The 22,644-nt window shown below is 40.8% G+C and overlaps 1 protein-coding gene across 1 annotated transcript in view; it reads left to right on the top strand.

Annotated features, from left to right (window-relative positions):
• Positions 1-3,669: 3,669 nt before the first annotated feature.
• Positions 3,670-22,644, top strand: part of DGKK (diacylglycerol kinase kappa) — a 100,136-nt gene continuing 81,161 nt past the window's right edge. Inside the window, exon 1 of the mRNA XM_032258693.1 lies at positions 3,670-4,688. Within this exon, the coding sequence (XP_032114584.1) occupies positions 3,918-4,688 (771 nt within the window). The 5' untranslated portion in view covers positions 3,670-3,917. The remainder of the gene's footprint in view (positions 4,689-22,644) is intronic.

The raw sequence follows: 22,644 nt of genomic DNA, 5'->3' as shown, positions 1-22,644 counted from the left end.
CTCATTCAATAAAGAAAATGAAATGGTCCATTTGACCCAGCAATCCCATTACTGGGCATATACCCAAAGAACTATAAATCATTCTACTATAAGCACACATGCACACATATGTTCATTGCAGCCCTGTGTACAATAGCAAAGACCTGGAACCAACCCAAATGCCCATCAGTGATAGACTGGACAAAGAAAATGCGGTACATACTATGGAATACTATGCAGCCATAAAAAACAATGAGTTTGTGTCCTTTGTAGGGATTTGGATAAATGTGGAAACCATCATTCTCAGCAAACTAACGCAAGAACAGAAAGCCAAACACTGCATGTTCTCACTCATAGGTGGGTGTTGAACAATGAGAACACGTGGACTCAGGGAGAGGGGCATCACACACTGGGGGCAGTTGAGGGGGTAGGGGAGAGACAGAGGCGGGTGGGGGGGGGGGGGAGGGTGGGGAGGGATAACATGGGGAGAAATACCAGATATAGTATGCACTTAAAATTAAATAAATAAATTTAAATAAATAAATAAATAAAAAAGAAAATGAAATGGAAACAAGAAGGGAGAAGAGCTTTAATTTTTTCACATTTCTCAGCTTTTCTCTCCTTTGCCTCTCCAGAACTCTGAGCCTGGCTGAAATTGAGAGAACTCCATGCTGGCTTGGATAAACTTTATTTTGGGTGGAGTCAGAGTAAATGTTGGCAGTTGGGTGAGGTAGTGCATTGTATATTCAAAAGATGTGAGCCTACCATGCTGTTCTACTGATAGATCCTTCAGCCAGCCCAATCAGGTACTTTATATAACATGCCCAAAAGCCCCAGGCTAAGGACCATTTCTGCCCTGGAACATCCAGAACGATGTTCATCCAAGCCTCTGCAGATACGGTCATCATTCCAGATATGTCTGGTTAAAGAAATTCTTAGGTACCTCTTGGCCTTTTAAAAAATCAGTATTGTTTAATTTAAAAAGAGCCTCTTAGGAGATCATTAATCATTTGAAATATCAAATACTGCTAAAAAGCAATGCAGAAAAAGACACCCTAACTAGTAACCTACAATGAATCATTCACTTAACAGACATTTCCTGAATTCTGACTATGACCTCAAGCCCTGGGTTAGGTTATGAGGAAAATACAGAAGCACCTAAGTAAAACTTTGTAAAGAAATCAGCAGGTTATTGGAAAGAGGAAGGTGTAACTTAGTTATAGCAAAGGTGCCTCCACAAATCAGGCACCAGTCAACCATTCTGGTCATTCCTCTACCCTGCCTCCAATGTAAAGGTTTGTATTCAATGCTGGGCTCAGGAATCCCTGCCACACACACACAAATCCTTACTATGATATGAGGCAATAAGGTAGCTAATGATGTGCTGAGAAATAATTTTTTAAAATCTTCAAAACTAATCATAATGCAATTCAGGCAGTATATCTCCAGTAACCTACCCTAATGGAGCAAAGGCCATGTACAAACAACTATTTTAGCATTCAACCTCAAAATGACCTTGTAGCAAGAGTCTGTATCATACATTTTGGCTTCATTATAGTTGAATGTAGAAGTATAGACAAGCGTTTCAATAAACATTAATAAAGCAGTAACTCCAAGCAGTCCCCTGGTGGTATCCCGCTTGACAATATACTGTCTATGCCAAACTCCAAGAGGCTATCTCTAACTCAAGAGGCCGTCTTACTCTGTGACTGCTCAGCTTTCAGCCTTTCTAACTATATGTCCGGGTTTAGTAAAAAGCAAAATTTAAATGTGGGATATCAGCCTCTTCTAAGGACAGGATTTCATTAAGGTGTGAGAGTCTGAGAAGTGATCTCCAATCCTGGGCTTACTGGTTGGTCAGATCTGGCACTTGTATGTGCCAAATCCAATAATGAGATCTGGCACCTGTATATTTCAGTCCTGAATTCTTAGGGTTAAAGAGAGCTTGGCTACTTGAGTGTGGGATGGGAGAAAGGAGAACAAGCCCAAGGAGGGTAAAGAGAGTGGGTCCCTAAGGTGAATTTACTGGAAGGAGGACTGCCATGTGAGGGAATTGACAGGGCTCACGTCTCCTGGGCTTCCCATCCCCAGAGGCTAAGGACGGTCACTGCACTAGCTTAGTAGCTTCCAAGTAGTGTAACACATCTCTGGGAAGGTGGGCTTAGGCTGTGATGCTGCAGCAAGGATCTGGAAAATGCAGACCTCACCAGAGATTCTGGTCTTTGGAGTGAGTTAGGTGAAACTGTGCTTTTGTGGTATTATTTATTGCTGAGACATAGTATAGGTAACAGAAAGATGCTACAGATTCTAGAAAATTCTGGCTAGGTCAGTGTCCCTTGGCAAAAGAAGAGGGAATAGTGGGAGATACGATCTGGGAGGAACTGGCTAGAGAAGGGGCTGCAGAAGGAGGGTTGTTATCCACAACAGCATTATGTGTGTGGGAGATAAATTCACTTGTCATATTTCAAATCAGGTTTACAGGTATTTCTCCCCCTTCTGCTCCCACTACCCAGCTGTGGTTTAACGGGTAGTCTTCTCAAATTTTAATTACAATTGGCAATATATTGGTGTCTAAAGTCTAAGTCTGACTAAGATGATGGTTTGTGTGTATGTGTACGTGACTATAACAGAAAGAGCTTCTGAAGTCTCCCGGTGTGGTGGGAAAGGTGCTGCGCTAGGCATCAATCGTTCTCTTCGCAAGAGAATCTCCCATCTCTAATGTCAGAGTGCTTCAGGAAGTGAAAAAGGTGTGGGTGTTGCAGTGAATTTCCCCAGCCCAAGATACACACACACACACACACACACACACACACAGGCACACAAGCACACACGGGCGCGCGCGCACGCTAACAAGTTTGGTTAAAAATAAATAAATAAATAAAATAAAAATGTTAAAAAGTCCTGCTGATGGCTGGGAAATCCAGCTAAAAGCATAAGGCAGTCTCCTTATGGCATAGGCGAGCCAGACAGACGCCCAGATGGCTGCGGAGACCTTGGCTCCTGAGCGTGGAGCCCAGCTGCTGGTGCCCGGGCACTCTCAGGGCTATATCTGCAGGTTTCGGAAAGCCGGGACTGCAGCCTTCCTCATCACACTCCTTTCCCGAATTACCTCAAACACTGTACCTAATAGGAAACCGCTTGGATCTGGCAAAGCTCAGAAATGCCAAAACCAAAGAGGGGCAAATTTTACTTCAATCCAAAGGAGGCTGAACTCCCCTACCCTCGCCACCACACACACACACACACACACGCACACACACACACACACACACACGCACACACACACACACACACACACACACACACCTTGCGGCTTAATTTCTTTTCCCAGCTTAGATAAAAAGGTTTACTTGCCCATCAAGGCTTGGAAATGGGGAGCAAGAGGTTGGTCCGAGGCTAGGCTCACCTGCTGCTGAGGTGAGAGAGCAGACACAAGGATGGAAGCTGTTCTGAGCAGCAGCTCATGGCTGAGTGGTTGGGGGATTGCAAGGACCCTCAACTTCTCCTCTGGCTTTTTCTTTTTTTCATTCGTGTCACTAAAGAGTTAAATGTGGCCAGGCTCCAACCCGCCCCCCCCCAACCTCCATGCCACTCCACTCCCCCTCCCCTTTTTGTCTCTCCCCTCCTCTCCCGCGCGTCGCTAGGAGGTCATCAAGAGCTCTGCCCAGTCCGCTTTCTCAAGCCCCTCCGCTTCCCGCCTATCGGACCGGTGGCTGCTTACGAAGAGGTGTGCGCTCACTGAGGGGCGTGTTCCCGCACTAGGAGACGCTGAGCGCCCCGAGTTAGATCTCAGAGCGGAGCCAGCCATGGAGTGGGCTGGGGGAAAGTTTGGCACCCTGCGCGGGGCTGCCGGACTGGAGTGGGCGGGGCGCCCGACGGTATTTTAGCCCTCCAGGCTCAGGGACGCAAGCTACCCAGACCTGAGACGGTGTGCAGCCATGGACCGCGGAGCTGCAGCTTCCCAGGACACTGCCCCGCCTCAGGATGGAGAGCAGCCCGCTGAGTCTCCAGAGCCTCCGCCGCCTTGGCCGCCGCCGCCACCACCACCGGCTCCGCCGCCGCTCTCCGAGCCTTCGCCAGAACCGGTACCAGAGCCCTGTCCAGAGCTTGCTCCAGGACCTTGTCCGGAGGCGACCTCAGAACCAGCCACAGAACTGTACACAGAACCGGCCCCAGAACCGGCCCCAGAACCTGCCACAGAGCCGGCCCCAGAACCGGCCCCAGAACCAGCCACAGAGCCTGCCCCAGAACCGGCCCCAGAACCTGCCACGGAGCCGGCCCCAGAACCTGCCACGGAGCCGGCCCCAGAACCGGCCCCAGAACCTGCCACAGAGTTGGTCCCAGAGCCAACCCCAGAACCTGCCCCAGACTGGGTCCCAGAGCTGACCCCAGAATCTGCCACAGACCCGGCTCCAGAGCCGATCCAAGAACTTGCCCCAGAGCCGGCCCCAGAGCCGACCCCAGAACTTGCCCCAGAGCCGGCCCCAGAGCCGACCCCAGAACTTGCCCCAGAGCCAGCCCCAGAGCTGACCCCAGAACCTGTGACAGAGCTGGCCCCAGAGTTCTGCCCTGAGGCGGCTCCAGAGTCCCGTCCGAGTCCAGCACCAGGTCTATTGCCATGTCCGGTGGACACTCGAGAGAGGGGTCTAAAGACCTCTCCAACGCCATTGCCATCGCCCAGAACGCCAATGTCGTGGTCCAGAATAAAGGTAAGGAAAAGACCCCCTGGAGCAGGGAAAAGAAGCAAGGTGAAGTCAGATAGCTATGGAGCCCGCGGGACTCCGGGTACCCCTTGCATCCCGCTTGTCTGCCACTGGCTGGCCAAGATGCTGGGAAAGATGCAGGGATGGGGGAACCCAGGGGAGTGGGAAGCGGTTGGGAGGCGGGAAGCAACTTGTGGGAATCCAGAGTGGGCTGTTTGTGGCTAAAAATCGGGGGTGACAGCAGGGAGTGGGAATCGGAGCAGTTTTCCCAGTGAGGAGAAGTGACAGTGCGGTGAGCGCCAATATCTTGAAAGAGAGGAGGAAGACACCCTCGGGAAGCGCAAGAGACCAGGAGAAGTGTTTGGGGCTGGCCCGGAGCACACAGCGAACGGATTGAGTGGGGGCGGTGGGACACACCTCTTAGCCGCGGTCACTGCGGCAGAGGCCCAAGCTGCGGAGCCGCTGCCTGCTTGGCCCCTTCCCTGCCACTGGGGAGGGGGTGCCTCAGCTGGGCGCAACTGACAGCGCTCCAGGGAGGTGCCGGGCGCCTCTGCCGGCTCCAGCGAGCTGGTACTCTTGAAGGGGACGAGGGGCTGGGCGGCGCCCACGCGCACTGCAGGAGAAGGGAAGAGTTTGCCGGGAGGAGGGGGAGAGCATGCGTGTGTCGAAGCCACCATTCCATCTGTCTGCAGGATTTCCCAGCAGGTAGGTGCAAATGCAGTGATACAACGATGCGCAGCGTCACAAAAGGGCAACTGGCATCCCGCACCAGGGCCAGTTGGAATGGTACATGAGTCCTGGTTTAGAGACACGAAAATAGGAGTCGGGATTGTCGAACGTGTGAAGGGGAACCTTCATCTCTATCAGTCTACCGCAACGCCTTCTAAATAGTTGCACTTCACCGGGAAAAAAAAAAAGAGTGGAGAATCCTCCCTCAGTCGCCCAAGGGGAGTAGGGAGGAAAAGGTTTTCGTGTTTGCCTTGGACCCTGAAATCCTGTCTGCTCTTCAGCCGGAGTATGCCTGTCTATCCTGCTTTCTCTGCATTCTCCCTACTCTTCCTTTCTCCTAAACTTCGTTCCACAAAACTGTGAAAACCATGATAATGCACACACACACCTCAATTTAGCTTCCCCTGCAGGAAAACACACACGCGCGCCCTCATTCACACACACACACACCAGCGAGAGCGAGAGAGAGAGAGAGAGAGAGAGCGAGCGAGCGAGAGAGAAAGAGAGAGAGAGAGAGAGAGAAACGAATAACACAACACACCAACAGTGCCGGTCCATCCTGCTGCCTGGCAGACCATAAGGACACGGCCGCTCAGGAACCCTTCTCCTGTGGACTGCACACTTATAGAATGTAGAATGCAGAAGGGGAGGGGCAGAGGTTGGCATCACGAAATGGAAGCGCTGTTTGCTTTCTGAGTTCTTAGTAGGGAGGCTTGAGTTTGCAAAATATCTGCAATGACGAACGACTGAAAAAGAAGGCTAAAATGAAAAGTTTCACAGAGAAAAGAAAGTGCAGAGGTTAAAAATAAATAAAACAGAACGGTGGGACACTCTGACAATTTTTTAAAAATCCAACACTCTAGCTCTAGCCAGGAGGTGTATCCCTTCCCTTCCTGAAAATACCCTTTCCTGCAGTGATCTTAAGAAGGGAAAAGTTGGGGTGGCTAGATTTGGGAGCTCACCTTCACCGGGTGATTGCTCTTGTCTTTTTGGAAGTTTGCATTAAGCTAGTGGGAAAGAGGCAAGTAGGAATCACCTGACCTGTGGCCATCTCAAGTGAAATTTGGGGAACATGCCTGTGTAACTGACACATGGGGAAGTAATACCCAGCAAATGCATCTCCTCTTTGGTCTCTGGAAGGCTGACTGGAGACCAGGACCCTTCCCACAGTGAAAAGCATCTCCCTGCTCCCGTGTGAAAGCATATCCTACCACCTTGACAGGAAAATGTCATTGCCAGACAGATGAGGAGGATTAAGGTAAGGGGAATCAGATTAGTTTCCTCTACATAGCGCCCAGTGAGACGTGCTGGCTAGCTGACCCACAGACATTTGGCAGCACTGACCAGGATCCCAGGGGTTTGGCTTTGCCTTTAGTAGAGCCAGACATTTGATGAATCACTTATCTGTAGAATGGGGTTAAGAACCATGAACATCCGTTAAGAAAGCCATGCAGATTAATTAATCAGTGGCTCTGGAGAATTTTGAAGGATGCAAAGAATCTAGGTACATGCTCAAATTGTTAGGAGCCAAACCCTTTTACAACACCGTCAATATCTGATCTTCAGTGACAGAATCATTCTCTCCTGCATCCTCCTCAGACAAATAGCATCCGCTAACATTCAAGGCAAACAGGTTGTCATCTTAGCTGGGCTGATGCTGTTCTCAAACACTGCCTCCTTGAGGCAAGCTTGGGGGGAAACAGCTATGCAACACGCACAAATGTGCACACACTCCTAACACACACACACATACTGTACATATGTACACAAAATCTCAGGGAACAAAACAAAATATAGGTCTCATCATGCAATGAAATCCCACATAGCAAGCATGAAACTATCCTGATAATTCAAAGGATGAAATGAGCAAAACCAAGTATTTGAATGTGACTGCAAGTCTCTCCCAGATAATTTTGTTGACTGGTATTGTAGCAAGAAAACAAACATCTTCCAGCCTTGTAGTCTGCTCTCTTTGGGGATTTCAGGAAAGTTTCAGAACCTGCAATTCTATGCCAAGCATGAGGGTAGAGATTGAGAAAAGGCGGCTCATGTTTTCTTTCCAAATAGCTACCAGGATAACACAGTCAGTCTGTGAACCAAACATGTCTATTTATTTCCTTTCTAAAATGTTTCGATTCCCAGGAAATGTGCCATTGTCTCCCACCTGGTGGCAGCAAGTATAAGTAAGGATGTGTGAATTGATTCTTTAGCAACACTATAACTCTCTTGGGCGAGGGGCGGGGGGCTTATATGAAGTAGACCATGTTGTTTTTCTCCCATCGACTATGCTTGAAGAAAGACAACATTTTTTTTTTTAATTCATCGGGTTTTGACCAGCTATGAAATTAAAATCACACCATACAAGTGATTGATGAAAATCTGGGGAGAAATACACTTTCATGGCTTTTGGGGGAGATAAAAGGGATCTGTCTATCCCTCCTGATGATTGCACAGTAATAACCATTATCCCCAAACCATATCAGAACAGATTTTATGCACAAAACTGATTTTTTGTACATTTTCTTGCCAAATTGCAGGCATATATTTACAGAGTATCTGGTGATTCCTACCAGAATATTTTATTATCTTAGTGATTTCTGAGCTTCTCAAAAATAGGGGTGGCCTTTCTCAGTGCCTAGTACAATGCAGCCCTCCCTGATTTTGCTTAATAAACACTTGCTGAAGCTTGAAACCTATTCATTTCCAACAATGTAGAAGCTGCTGCTGTGAATGATTAAAAATTTGTTCTCATTGGTTTCAGAGTGAGAACTAAATGCTTATTTAAAGCATGGAATATATAGCCCTTAAGGAAATACAGTCAATCTTTCCATTTTCAGGGTGGATATTGGAACTATAATTAAGAAGCAAATTACTAACAATTTTTTAATGGCTTGGAAAGTGTCCTTATCCCATGTAGCCTTGGCAGCAGCAGACTAATGATGATATTGTTAGCTTCAGGGGATAATAAATTTTTTTCCTAAGTGAACAGAGTATCTGCAGTGACTGTAAACAGCTTTGGGATTATAGATTCAAATGTTTAACCTGTTGAAGGTGAGAATGAAATTACTTTCTTTTGTCTTCAATTTCCCCCACCCCTCCTTGCCAAGCTTTGATGATACCATCTGATTTATTTGGTATATTCTGAGAGCTCCTAAGCACTCACTACAGGATGTTTTAGAAAAGATAATGAAATATTGGTCAGTGGTCTTTAGTTTCTCAGAGTACAATTCTTATGCGTTTATTAAATGCTTATTAAAATCTCTTGACTAGGGCTTCTGCAGATCTGCAGCCCAAAGGGAAAGTGCCTCCAAGGAAAGGTCAAAAAAAAAAAATATCCATAGAAACCAGGAAACAATTCAGGGGCATTATAATAAGGATTATATAATCCCTTCTGCTCCTATGGCACTTTACAGAGTGCTTTCCTCTGCATTATTAACCCTTTTATTTCCTTGAACAAGACAGCAGGTGGGGGAGGGCAAAAATAAAACTTGACAGCTTATAGGATGTAATGATGGAATTATCTATTATAGATTTTTTTTAAATCTAACATATGGCCTGTTGTGATACATAGGATCCTCATTTGTCTAAGAACTCTTTAGCTGACGTTTCATGAGCTCCGAGTTTTTTCCAAAGCAGTGGTTGTTGCTCCACTTCTGATGCTCCCAGAGGGGGCCAGCATAGAAGAGGAGCCCGAGAAGAAACAAGAAGAGGCAGAGACCCTGAACTGATTACTCACAAAGACCTTTTTTGTTTGTGTGTATGTGTTTTGTAAAGGAAATAAATCGAAGTCCTGCTAAGGATAGGGCGCCCGACCTCCAAAGCCCACCCACTGTAATTCTTTCAGTGGAAAAAAATAATTTTAAGGGTTAAAAAAAAGCAAGCAAGCAGCCATTCTAAAGGGAGATGCACCACCCTCACTAAAGCAAATAGATCTTATTCTCAAAATAATAAAAACAAATTTATGAATTTTAAAAAGGAAAATAAAGGAACAGTGACCCCAAATAATGAAACTTATCTCTCCTCTGAAAATTATTTTAAGAAAAAAGAAGAAAAAGCTTCTAAAAGGAAGTTCTTCTCACCCTCATCAAAGCCAAAGAAAAATTTTAAAATGAAAAAAGAGAAATTATCTTAAGTTAAACAGTATTTCTAATCTTAAAATATTCATGAAATTTATAAACTTTATTTGACTTCATGGCTCATGCTCAATCTCTTGAGAAAATTAAGGGGGCAAAAATAAACCAACCTCATCAAAACTCCCTAACATTATTTTTCCCAATTACATAAAATACTCAGAACAGGCAAATCTTTAGAGATGAAAAGGAAAGCAATATGGGAGGTGGAAAAGGGGATGATAGCTACAGGGCTTCTTTTGAGGGTGATTAAAATGTTCTGGAATCAGAGAGTCGTGATGGGTGCAGAACCTTGTGTATACACTAAAACCCACAGAATTGTATATGTTAAAAAGGTGAATTTTATGCTATGTAAATTACATCTCAATTTTTAAAAATAATTAAAATAAAGATATCATACCTCTAACCACAAGATAAGAAACCTAGTATTCTCCCAAAAACAAGCAAACAAAAAAATCCCACAAAATTTAAAAAAGGAACTAAAAGGAAGGGAGATCCTCTTAAAGGATCCTCAAGCTTACCAAGGAAAATAACCTTAATTTGCCACCACTTCAATTAAAAAAAATTAAGGAAAACAAAAAAAAGAAATCTTTTTAAGGGCAGATATTCTCGAACTTAGAAAAATTAATGAAATTTATGAATCCTCCCCTCCAGATACACACGTTGTAAATAAAAAAAGAAAGAAATATTAAAGGATAAGTCCCTGATTATACCAAATCTCCTAAATTTTTAATTTCTAGAAAGCCTGAGGGTGAGGGAAATAAAAGAAATACCATTCCTCCATGACTAAAGATTATAAACTTTATTCTTAAAATACAATTTTAAAAATATTTAAAATAAAATTAAGAATGGAAAGGTATATGTGTTGGTGAAGAGGATATTACTAATGAAACAAAAACAAAATCCTCTTAAAGAGAGGAAGTACTTCAGTGTCACAAAGACCCATACATTTTTCTGTCAAAAAACAACAAAAACAAATGTGATTTTTTTTGTAATAAGAAGAAAAAAGAAAATCCGTCTAATGGGAGTTGACTCAAATGCACTCAAAAACATTATTCTTTTTATATTTACTTACTTATTTATTTTAATTAACTTTTAACTGATGCATAATAGATGTATATATTTTCAGGGTATATGTGATCATTTAACATATTTATATAATTTACCAAAAGCTTTATTCTTAATACAGAATTTTTGTAATTGAAGAATAAATAAAAAAGATAGGTAGAGGAGAGACACAAAGCCAAGAAAGTTCTCTTAAACTAAAGTATTCTCAGCCTCAGAAAAGCCCCCTTTTTTTTTTCTCAAAACAAGCAAATACATTTAGAATTATGGGGGTTGGAGGAGGGAAGAACATGAACAGTATATTCTGAAAAAGAAATATTTTTCTTAAGGGAATGAAGATGCCCCCAAACTCACCAAAGTCCTGGAATATTTTCCTGAAAACAAAAAAGAAAGAAAGAGAAGGGGAGAGAGAAGGAAGACAGGGAAAAGGAGGAGAGAGAAAAACAGAGAGGGAGAAAGCGGGGGAGAAAGGAGGGAGGAGGAAAGTAGGACAGTAAGGGAGGAGAGGAGGGTAGAGAGAGGCGGAGATAGGGGAGAGGGAAAAAGAGGGAGAGAGAGAGAGGAAGGGAGTGAGCCAGAGAGAGGGACAAAGGGGAGAGGTGGAGAGGGAGAAGGAAAGAGGGGGAGAGAAGGGAAGAGAGGGAAAGACTGAAAAAGAAAGAGGGGAGAGAGAGGAAAGGAGAGAGAGAGGAATAAGGAGGATGAGGGGAGAAACCTGAAGGGAAGGGGAAAAGGGCTAGTTAGGGTACAGTGAAGGAGGTAGAGAAGGAGGGGTGGGAAATGGAGGAAGATGAAAATTAACAAAGGGATTATTTTTTAAAGGATCAAAGGAAGAAATTCAATTCAGGAAAATGCACCAACACCTTACTGCAGACATTATACATTATTCCTGACGACCAACCCACTCCATCCTCCACAATAGGGAAGAAAACCCCACAAAATCTTTCTTAAGCTTTTTCAAGGGGGAGAATGTTGGAGGGGGGATTGCCCAATCTCAACCTATCCCAGGGACCTTATTTATCTTTCAGCCTTCACTGTTAAAAAATAAATTTAAAAAATAAATAATTGAAAAACAAGGAAAGAAAAAGAAATTCTTTCCAGAAGAGATGCCCCAATCTAATGTTTCCCAATAAATTGTTTCTTTTAAAGAAAAGGAAAGAAAAAAATGTTACTAGGAAGGGCTCCTCGGCCTCATTAAAACAAGTTGCGCTTGTAGGTCCTCTCCACAAAATCTATTTTTTTTTAATGGAAATCCTCCAAACCTTAAGAGAGATCCTCCCCCACCGCCACTAAAAGCAAGGAATCCTTTCCCCTAAAGATGATTAAAGAAAAATTCTTCCATTGTAAAAGGAGATACCTTCAACTTTCCTAAAATCAAAGGACTTTATTCCTCTCCACATCCAAGAGAAGAAAAAAAAAATATTTAAGGAAAAGGAAAGAAATCTTCCTAACCTAAGGCAAGTTGGCCATAATCCCTCCAACACCACTGAATTTCCTCCCTGAGATTTTTTTTTTTAAAGAAAAAGCAAAGAGAGAAAAAAATCCTCTTTAAACAAAACAAAAAAAGGACTTACTTCTCCCACTGGCTCCACAGACTCTGGTGTTGTACAAAGAAAAGGCACTATCCCTCTCAAATGGCACCAGTGAACCTTAAATTCAGTACTAAGGCTGAAGGATGATACATTTTAATCCCAGGTTGGCTTCCCTCTGCCCCAACCTATTTCTGGTTACCTTCCCCATCATCCAGGTAGGCGACACTCCCTAGAAAGACACTGTCCAAAAGGAAAAGCATTAGGATGCAAACCTGCTGGGGAAAAATCATACCCCTTTTCAAAACCAAAGAAATGATTTGGGAATTAGCTGAGTCATTGTTCCCATCTAATACTACAGAGAATTAAGAGTTGATGATAAACTCAAAAACAGTGACATTCTTGCTATTAACTACCAATTAGACAGACACCCCTACCTAAGAGGGAAGGATCCTTAGCCAATTCAATAATGGAGAGGAACCATCCTCCATTATGTCTCATTATGTGCTGGCTTTGAGTCTGTTCCTACAGGGTGATCAAGTCCTTTTGGCTTGATTTTCACAAATCCATAAAATTTGCAAGTCATATTTATAGAGAGTAAGACTCAATTAATGTTTTCCAAATTTTAAAATTCATTTATTTCTTTAAAAACTAAACTGATACCTGCTCTGTATGTGCTATGTGCTTAGCATTGTGCTAACCACTGAGGATTCTACAGTGAAGAAAATCACATGGATGAGACTTTCTTTTAGCAAAACTGGTAAGTGGTACTCAATTACAAAAACAAATATACAGATGGTGGTTATTTGTTTTACCAGATGCTTTGCCAAGGTATTCACTATTAATAGTCAACTATCTCAACTTAATGCACTTCCTTGGACACTTAGATTTTATTTGTCCAGGTAGCTTTTGTGACTTCACCTTGGAGAAGAAGATCCACAACAAAACCAACCTTTTCTTTCCATTGTCAAATTCCCAAAAGGAAAAATCTAGATTTCTGAGTCACTTTTAACTATATGTAAAAAAAAAAATTACTGATGACTTTGTCTCTTTAACATGAAGTTACAGCATTATGCTAAACTGGGTATATCATACCCGGAAGGGAAATAAGAATATGTGAAGACATTATCAACAATTATAAGGAAATATTCAATTCATCCAGCTTTCATTAACCAAATGTGGTCGAAAATTGAGAGAGTTAATAAACTGTATACAACCCAACCAATGTTGCATCAGTTGTTTAAAAGGGAAGTGTAATGCATTATTGAATAAGATCAGAATCTTCAGCGTGGTCGGTAGCACTTAGAGAGATTTTCAGATTTTCATCTTCCAAAGCATTATAGGCATTTACTGTTTAAGCCTCTTGCTTTAAAGAGACTGTAAAAGAGATATTGGCCCCCAGGGACAGGGATTCTTACCTCTTGTTTCCCTCAAGCACCTGTAGGATACTGAGAGATAAGCTTAACGCTCCCCACCCACCCACACAACCAGATCTTTGCAGTGTTCTTCTGAAACAAAAGACAGTGGGTCTGAGGACTGAGTCTTTTCCCTGCCTCCAGTAATAGGGGGGAATGAAAGTACAGCTTGCAGGACTCAATCCTGGCTGTTCATTCATTTGCCTTCTTCTGCAGCAAATGTCTCTACCTGTTCTCTTCCGGGATTTTGCAGCTTGACACAGGAAATGAAAGGTACCTGCTGAGTAAAAATTGTTAAGCTCCTTGGCTGTCAGTAAAGAGACTTGAAACCCAGGAAGTTTTCATTAACTCTGGGCTGTCAGTTGAGTCTTCACTGTCCTGATGTCAGCTCCAGTGTCATGGTGCTATCCTCTGAACCACAACTCTAAGAGTAGTTTCTCCGTTTCATTGTATAATAAACTTGATTTTTTAATTTTCCCTTGTTAAGTGTCACTTGCATTTATTATGTATCTTTAATGTATTATTTCATGGTTTATTCACATCACTGTGCATGTCTCTTGCAGTATAAAGAAAAATATGTAGCTTTATTAAAACAGCTAAGTGTAAACAGTAAAGAGGACAGTATAATGAAGCTGCAGAACAAGATTCTTGATTTCAGAAAATTAACAAGTTGGTACCCTTCTCACTAACCTTAATTAATGCTTACTGTGACAATTTCCCTCCTGCGGAGCTTGAGTAAAACAACTTGTCTTTTACCCAGAATTTGGATATTGCTGTCCTTTTTTTCCCTACCTCACCTCTAGTGCAAACCACTTACTCTGTTTGACTGTTAAGATTAATTAAAATGATAATTTTGACATTGTTATGGTCTCCTCTGCTTTAATTCTTTACTTAACTTGGTGATGTGTTTTTGAGGTTTTGTTTTGTTTTGTTTGGTGTGAGAGCTTCACTTTGGTTTCACATGGAATCAAAGCACCCATTAGTGGTTCTCTGCATGGTTTTCTTACATTGCTTTGCACTGAGTCCTCTTTCTAGAAATTCCTGAAAAAGCCTTTCTTTGCCTTTCCACAATTCCTTAATGGCACTGAACTTATTGAATTCCTCTGCCTTTTTTTCTAATGATGGAACACAAGGTCATTTCTAACCAGCTTGAAAGGTTGCTTTTTGTGTTGTAGGTACTCTGTATCCAGTATAGCTGGGCATTATTGTGAACTACGCACAAAGTATCTGCTAGCCTGTTAAGTATTCAATAATTCGGTGCTTGGTGTTTTAAATGCTTTATATGATACACATTTGGAGGATTGTTACATGGGCATTTAACAGTGTTTTATAATATTTTAAGAAATATTGGGACTTCAGATGTGGTGGGAATGCATTATTGCTTTTCCAACCTAAATAATGGAACAAAGATTCCTCCAATTCAAAAGTCATCATCCAACAAGTTTTCAGAGACGGATTAGGCGCAGATATGAGAGATTGCCTGATAGCAAATTCACTTTGATGTAAGAAGTTTGGGGGAAAAAATGAAGAAGTTGTTTGAGGAAAGTAGGAACAATATATCCCCCTCAAATCTAGAGAGAAAACTGGTATTAAATCAAGCAGTGACCGTGAAAAGTATCAGTAGAAGTGAGGTTGTACTTGAATTGGGCAGGTGAGCCAGGACCAGGGAATCATAGGGTACTGATTGAAATACTGTAAAAAATAAAGTAGACGAGGCAAGCCCTTTTGAAATTTTAAAGGCAACAGATTCTCTAGCAAGCAGGCTCAGAAAAATAAATAAATAAATAAATAAATAAAGGCAATTGACAAAATTTTGTATATAACCTGATTAGTGTTGTACAACCATTGAAGAGCTGTTGATTAGTATAATGTGGCTGAAGTGGAGGGTTGGCTGATGGGGCATGTAATTAAAAACTATCCAGATTTAAATTGCTTTGTATGCCAAATTCCAATTTAAACTACAAAAGCTAAAATGGGAGAAAATAAATATATTAGCTAGTGTCCTTTTTCTACTGTTTTGGGCCCTCTTTGATTCACATTACACTTTTACAAAAGTCTCATCTGCTTTCTCTATGACATTTTACCTATTTAATTTCAGTGTTTTCTATAGTGGAAGTAAGAAACCATGATGAAAATCCAGCGAAACCTTTTGTCTTCAATATTGTGCATCCATGGAATGTCCTGGAGAGAGCCTTTGGGGATCAGTTAGTCCAGTGATTTTAAAACCTTTTTAGTAGTAGAATCTCATGTTTTTCTCAATGAAATAATAAAAAAAAAGTCAGACATTTAATATAAAACATGCAGTGTTTTATTAGTCCTCTTCTATGCTAAAATGGGTTTGTAAATAACTTAGCTTCCCAATTGATCATTTTAGGCTAATAGGAGAGTGAGCTTGCATTCCATGTTTATTACTAGCTCCTTAGCAAGGAGACTGGTGATGCAGGAGCACATGGGACAAAAAAAGAAACAAGTCGGGATTTAAAATTTGGCCTGTAATATTCCAGAAAGTATAACATACTTTCTTGGAAACATGGCCATTCTTTCAAGTTTCTTTCTTCCCTCCTCCTAACCTGGAATGTGTTACAACTATCTCATAAAGTGGGTTGTCATAATGCACACTGTCTTTGCTTATAGGGGATTATTATTACTGGGGATTGTGTTCCTGACCAAGGACACCACACCAAATAAACTATAGATATAACTAAAAATATGTGGTAAAAGCTAGTATATAACTGTAAGTCTCTGTAATCATTTAAAACAGCAAAATTTTTCCAAGTCCTATAAAATAGGCATAAATGTACCATCCACATTGAATTTATAAGGTGCCTCAGTGTACTATAAACTGTACATGAAGCACATAAAAGAGCCAATTCTACATAACTTTAATCCATTGTTTATCATTTACTTAGAATTTACACTCTGCCTGCATCAAGAAAAGATATGAAGTATCTTACAAAATTAAATGCACACAAAACAGTACAATTAAGCACGAATAAAAACAAGACAAAGCCAGTTCAAAGCACGGGTAAATCAGACCTAGAACAAATATATGCTAGTTATAATAAACCCTAATTGCATATTTAATTAGCAGTACTTTTGTTTGCTGCCTTTGGTGGTCTAAAGGCTTTGAGGAATGATTTGAATGACTCAGGCCTCTTAAAGTTGGTATCCAAGGAAGTTTGAGCTGATGCAATACATCTTCCTATAGCAAGCCACAACAACCACAAAATGAAGAACTAAAGGTTGCCAGGATTATGGTATAGGTGTTAATGAGCTGTCCTAAAAGGCTGCAGGACTAGGTTATTTTGGTGTGCCTGCATTTTAATATGCTAATGTATGTGTTTGTGAGGCATATCGGTATGCAATTTTCTCACAAAAATATTTGCTCATTGGTAACTTGTAGCAAGAGGTTGAAGAGTTTGGACTCTTTCTTAGATCTGGAGTTACTTCTCTTTGGTCGAGTCCAGTTTAGATGGTGGTGCAATATGGGGTAAATTGCTTAATCTTTCTGTGGCTTAGCTTTTATGTCTCTTAAATGAAGCCAGTGATGTGCCATTGACTCAGATCAGCAGTCTCATCCAGCAGGGCTTCACTGGTATCCCATCTGGGCTAGATACCCTTCCCCTAGGGTTCCCATAGCACCCTGTGCAAACCTTTGCTTCTCATTTGCCACATACTGAGATCATTAGCTTGTGTATCCCATTAGGCTGCAAGAGCAAGGCCCTTAGGGCCTAGCACATTGCCTGGCCTGCCACTCAATATATGGTGGCAGAACTACCTTAGAAGAAAATCACAAAGGCTGAATGAGAAATTATATTTTTAAACACATATTTAAAAATGAGAAATATGCAGGTGGTAGCTTATTTTAGTATCACTTATATACATGCCATGATATTTGCTATCATCACTTTCTATGTTTAGATGTGTAGATAAGTTTTACTATATTCCCCTCTCAAAAAACGGACTTAGCAATTCAGGTACATTACCAGTAGGCAATAGTAGGCAGGATGCCTCATATATTCCCAGAGGATTGTAGATTTTTCTAACTCACACGGAGGCACCATATATACTAGGAGGAGGCCCATATTGATTGTGTGGTCTTGAATTACTAGTCTTCAGTCACGAACATAGTTAATTTTAATAAAAATGAGAATGATGAGTTTTCTACCCAGGTCTTAAAAAATCTAAAATGCACATTTATTAAAATATTCCAGCATAATAACACTAAAGAGTGTTGCATTTAAGTATACTATATAGAGAGCAAATTCAAACAAATAACTAAGTACCATTTAGTAACCTTTTCACTAATCTTAACATTAATCAGAATTTAATCTATTTCTGGTAGGCGTTTCACTTTAATTGAAAAGCTCTTGACTCATTACCTTGGTGTCAAATTTCTCCTGTACCTAGCACTTGAATTTGGAGCTAGGTGTCAGTAGGACTATTCCAAGGCTCTCTCTTTTGTGTGAGGACTGAGAAGCAACAGCTAAGCTCTGATGTTCCTTTGGCAGTCCAAGTTTTATCTAAAATAGCTTTCTACTAATTACAGAAAAAGCCTTAACTTGTTTCACCAATGCCTCTGATCAGATTAGCACCCTATGCTTGAAATAGTCTGGTCAGGAAAGAGAATATGAAGTCTTCAATCAGAGAGCAGGAAACCCTAACAGCCACCTTGTTTCCAATCAGAAGGAACAGCTTTTCCTTTTAAATGAGATGGAAAACTTCTGCCCTTTCTAGAATAGCTGCAGGGCAAGATTACCACATAAAGTTGTATAGATTGTGCACTATATGAGGGTGTCCTGTCTAATGGACACCTTTCACACGTAGAAACCATAGATGTATATATCCATTGTGACAATTTTCTAGCAGATGGCAGCCTTATTTTCACAAAATTGGTATATTGTAAGGGAGTGTAGACAAATGTGGGCACATAATGTTTGGGAAAATGGACAGGAAAAAAATACTGAATTAGAGTTTGAAGTATTGGAAGCAAATGAGGAAATAAAAGAATGTGTAATTTTTTAAGGAACATTTTCCTTTAAAGGGCTGATCCTGAGTAATTTTTTCAATAACTTTTCTATTTTTTTCCGTTGGCTATTTTCTCTTTGTTGATGAAAATCCTCCAAATGGCTTTGAAGGGAAGGGAATATTGTTAATGTGTTGTCATTGGATGGAATGCAAGTGCCTTTTCTCTCATTACCCAACTGCTTATTTATAAGCTTTGGAATATACTGTGTTTAGGAAAACTAGTAATGAAGGTTAATATTTATCCAGTTATTAATAGGAGGAGCATGAAAATACTTCTCTTTTATTAAAATAGTGAGACTATATTGTTCTGTATATAAATATTCTATTTTAATGTTCTTCATACATAATAGGTACTTAATAACTGCTGAATTAACATGAACGACAAAGCAGTCATAGATAGATAGATATATACAGATATTAAAAGATCTCCAAAGACAGCAAACTAAAATATACCAAGAGCATTATAAGATTTGCTCTGAAAATGCTGAGGGAAAATGAGGACTTTCTTAAGAAAACTGGTTTTACTAAGTCAACATCGTCTTTTAGGTATCAACTGAATAATAAGCTCCTTAAAATGGCTGCAGACAGTGGAGGAAACAAAGGGAAGCCCAGACAGAATAATCAGGGAATAAATCAGTACTTGTTTGAAAGTGTGAACTGAAGACCTAGTAGGTCCCCAGTTTGTGGAAAGAACAGAGTAGATGCAAATTCTGCAATCTCATTTGAAAGACAAAACATGTACGATGGAGACAGATAAATAACAATATGAGGAAAGATATGATTTTGTTATAGGATATGTAGTACACAGAATACTGCTGTAGAATTATAAAAGAGGACCAATAAAGGATGAAAGAAGGCTTTTTCTGTAATTAGTAGAAAGCTATTTTAGATAAAACTTGAACTGCCAAAGGAAAATCGGAGCTTAGCTGTTGCACCTCAGTCCTCACAAAAAAAGAGAGACCCTTGGAATAGTCCTACTGACAATCTAGCTCCAAATTCAAGTTAGGGAAGGCTTCCTGATGGAGGTGAGATCAATTGAATTTAGAACTGTGGAGAGGAGAAAGCATTCCACTGCAAGAGAGCAAGCAACATACACAAAGACTTGGAAGCAGCAAGAACCCTATTAGCTGATATCAAAGAGCTTTGAGAGAAAGGCAGAGGGATTTTAACCTTATTATGTACAGCGGACATTAATTAAAGTTCTTGAGTAGGAGAGTAACATAATGAAAGTGCTGTTTTAAAGATATATATTGTGACAGTGCAAAGGATAGATTGGAAGGGAACAATACAGAATGTAGAGAGATTACTTGGGCTGTTGCAGAAATCAAGGTGAGAGATGATGGTGGCCTGCTTACCTCAAGCAATGATAATCTCAAATCATTCATTTAACACCTACTCTGTGTTGCGCACTGTGCCAATAACTGTAATTTGCCTGAAGGAAATTATAGTCAAATAAAGGAAATAAGACCAAGTATACAAATAACTGTAATCTCAAATAGAAAATGAACATGGCCACATGGCCACAAGAGAAACTCAAATTCAACGAAGATAAGAATTGATTGGGGCCTGCAAGATGGGGTAGACTTGGATTTAGCAATGAGTAAAATGACATTCCAGAATTTTTCTTATTTGGGTGAAAGTGCTGAGAGGAGTGATGAGAAGGGAATTCTAGGCAAGTAAAATAGTGTGAGCGAAGGAACAGAGATGGGAAAACTGTTTATTTATTTATTGGAATCCAGAGGATGTGAGAGAAGTTGGGGAGAACAAGTGAATGGTGGAAGGAAAGAGAAACTGTCAGAGGAGGTAGCATAGGATGTTGATAATTTCTCATTTTCTCTCTACTCTGCAAGTCACCCTTTTCTCAGGCTGTTTGGATTCTTTGCGGGTGCTGTCAGAGGGTCTGCAATGCTTTTGTTTCCCCTCTGGATTGCCCATTTCTATGCACCACTTTTCTCTGACATGAGAGCATCAGATCTTGATTGACTTTCAGAGATGTCCTGGTCTGAGAAGGGAGCTAATTCCCCTTTGCATTTTGTACAGGGCCAGTTTCTACATGAAGGAGCATCTATATTCAGTCTTTGGTATTCAAGAGAATCTTTCAGTCTCAGTTTTGCTGCCTGCATATGTCTGTCATACTTTTAGAAGGCCTTGTCATGCATGTAAGGAATACTACTTGTAATTGGCTTTTTCTGTAGGCTTATAATATTGAAATTGCAGAATGAGCCTTCAGAGACCTTCCCAATCAGGCATGTTATAGCCAAAAAATGTAGTTGTCTTTTTAGACTACAACTTGATTTTTGTACCATACTCTACTGCCTTAGACACACATTTCCCATGTCCTATATCCTTGAATTTTCACCCCAATCCTGTGTAATTAGCCATATTCATTTAATTCCCATTGTGCAGATGAGAAAACTAAAGCTAAAGGAAACTTAACTAAGAATCAGAGTCAAGATTGAAGCCCAAAGCTCAGGACTACAAAACCACTTCCTAGTTCACCTCAAGATAGTTAGTACGAGGTTTTCAAAGCAGCCTCCTTGAGCCCAGAAATGATCTAGGTTCCTCTAAACAAAGTGGGATATTGGGGGCCACTTGCCTGCCTTTTAGGACTAATTATCTTTAGAGCTAAACAAATCCAGACTTAAGATGAGATACCATGTTAAGGTGGTTGTAATAGTTGATTCTTAAAAAGTCTTAAAATTGTTTTAAAATACTTATAATGATGACTCATCATTTAGACTGTTTGAGACTTCCTGAGATCAGAATTCTCAAAAGATTCTACAATTCCCAAAAGATTAAACACACACCAGTCTTGTGCTGTGGGCCCAGAATTGAGATTTAACAGGCTAACTCTATTCCTAGCTGGGCCTTTGTGATTTCAGATAAATCTTTTAACCTCTCACTTCTTATTTATCCATTTGCAAACAAGCGTATCTCCCACACTAGAATATCTGGGAAACACTTTAAAATTCTTTGCTTAAAGGTATTTTAAAGCCTTATGAATTCTGTAAAGCATTTTGCATAGCTTTAAAATGAATGTGGCACCAATACATGGTAGAATTCATTCACTAAACAAAAGTAAAGAGCATAAGGACAAGGTTAGAGTCCAGATTTCTGCCTGCTTATTACTGTTTTTTAAAACATGCATCTCAGCACTATGTTCTGCTTCCATCTCTGCCACAATATGGTGTTGTCACGGCAAGTTGGATTATTTTGTATACAGCCTCCTGTAGAGCACTATGTCACTAAGACTTGCTGGGTAGAAATTTTTCTTAGGTAGAAGCCTAGTGAAGAAGAATTCTCTATTTCACTTCCTTACTTTGATGCCTAGATTATATGAAAGAAGAAATGTTTTAGACTCTTTGGAATAATACTTCTCTGTCCTATGACTTAATGTTCTTGTCTATAAAATGTAGTTAAATTTGCTTCTACCTACAGAGAGTATGGTGTGAGGCAAATGAGAGAGTTGTAGTGTAATATAGTGGGCTTCTGAGTCAGATACATTTGGGTTATAATCCCAGCTTTGTCATTTCCTAGCTCTGTGACCTTGAGCAAAGACCCTCACTCACCTTTCTGAGTCTCATTTTCCTCATTTATAATATCAGTCTCATAATTCCCACCTTGTAAGGTTGTTCTAAGGATCAAATGACATATCAAGTGCTTAGCTCAGTGCCTTGTACCTAGTTGATTCTTTAAAACAATGGTAGCCCCTATAATGTGGATGGAGAACACTGACTTCATTTCAGACAAATGCTATACTTGCTCACGACTTCTGGTCTCCCACCTGCAAAGGGTGAGTGCCCTATGCAGAATAAGGAAAAAGTCAGAACAACAAGGATGGCTATCTTAACAATGTATCTTAACATCAGAGTCATAGATCCACTTTAATTACTGCTGTTTCTTTTTCTTGTGGTTAAAGGAGCATGTTAAGAGAAAGATTCACAATTCAACAAGTATTTCAGAGTATTTAGTATGTGCCTCTCTGACTTTTTTCATAACTTCTTGCGCCACAATTTATCACAGAAAAGTGGCAGATATTTCATTGATATTAGTCATTGTAGTATTT

Source organism: Sapajus apella, unplaced genomic scaffold, assembly GCF_009761245.1.
Source record: "Sapajus apella isolate SASKATOON/1434 unplaced genomic scaffold, GSC_monkey_1.0 scaffold103, whole genome shotgun sequence".
Lineage (NCBI taxonomy): Eukaryota > Metazoa > Chordata > Mammalia > Primates > Cebidae > Sapajus > Sapajus apella.
The sequence above is the reverse complement of the archived record's forward strand: the minus strand, read 5'-3'. Positions and strand labels throughout refer to the sequence as shown.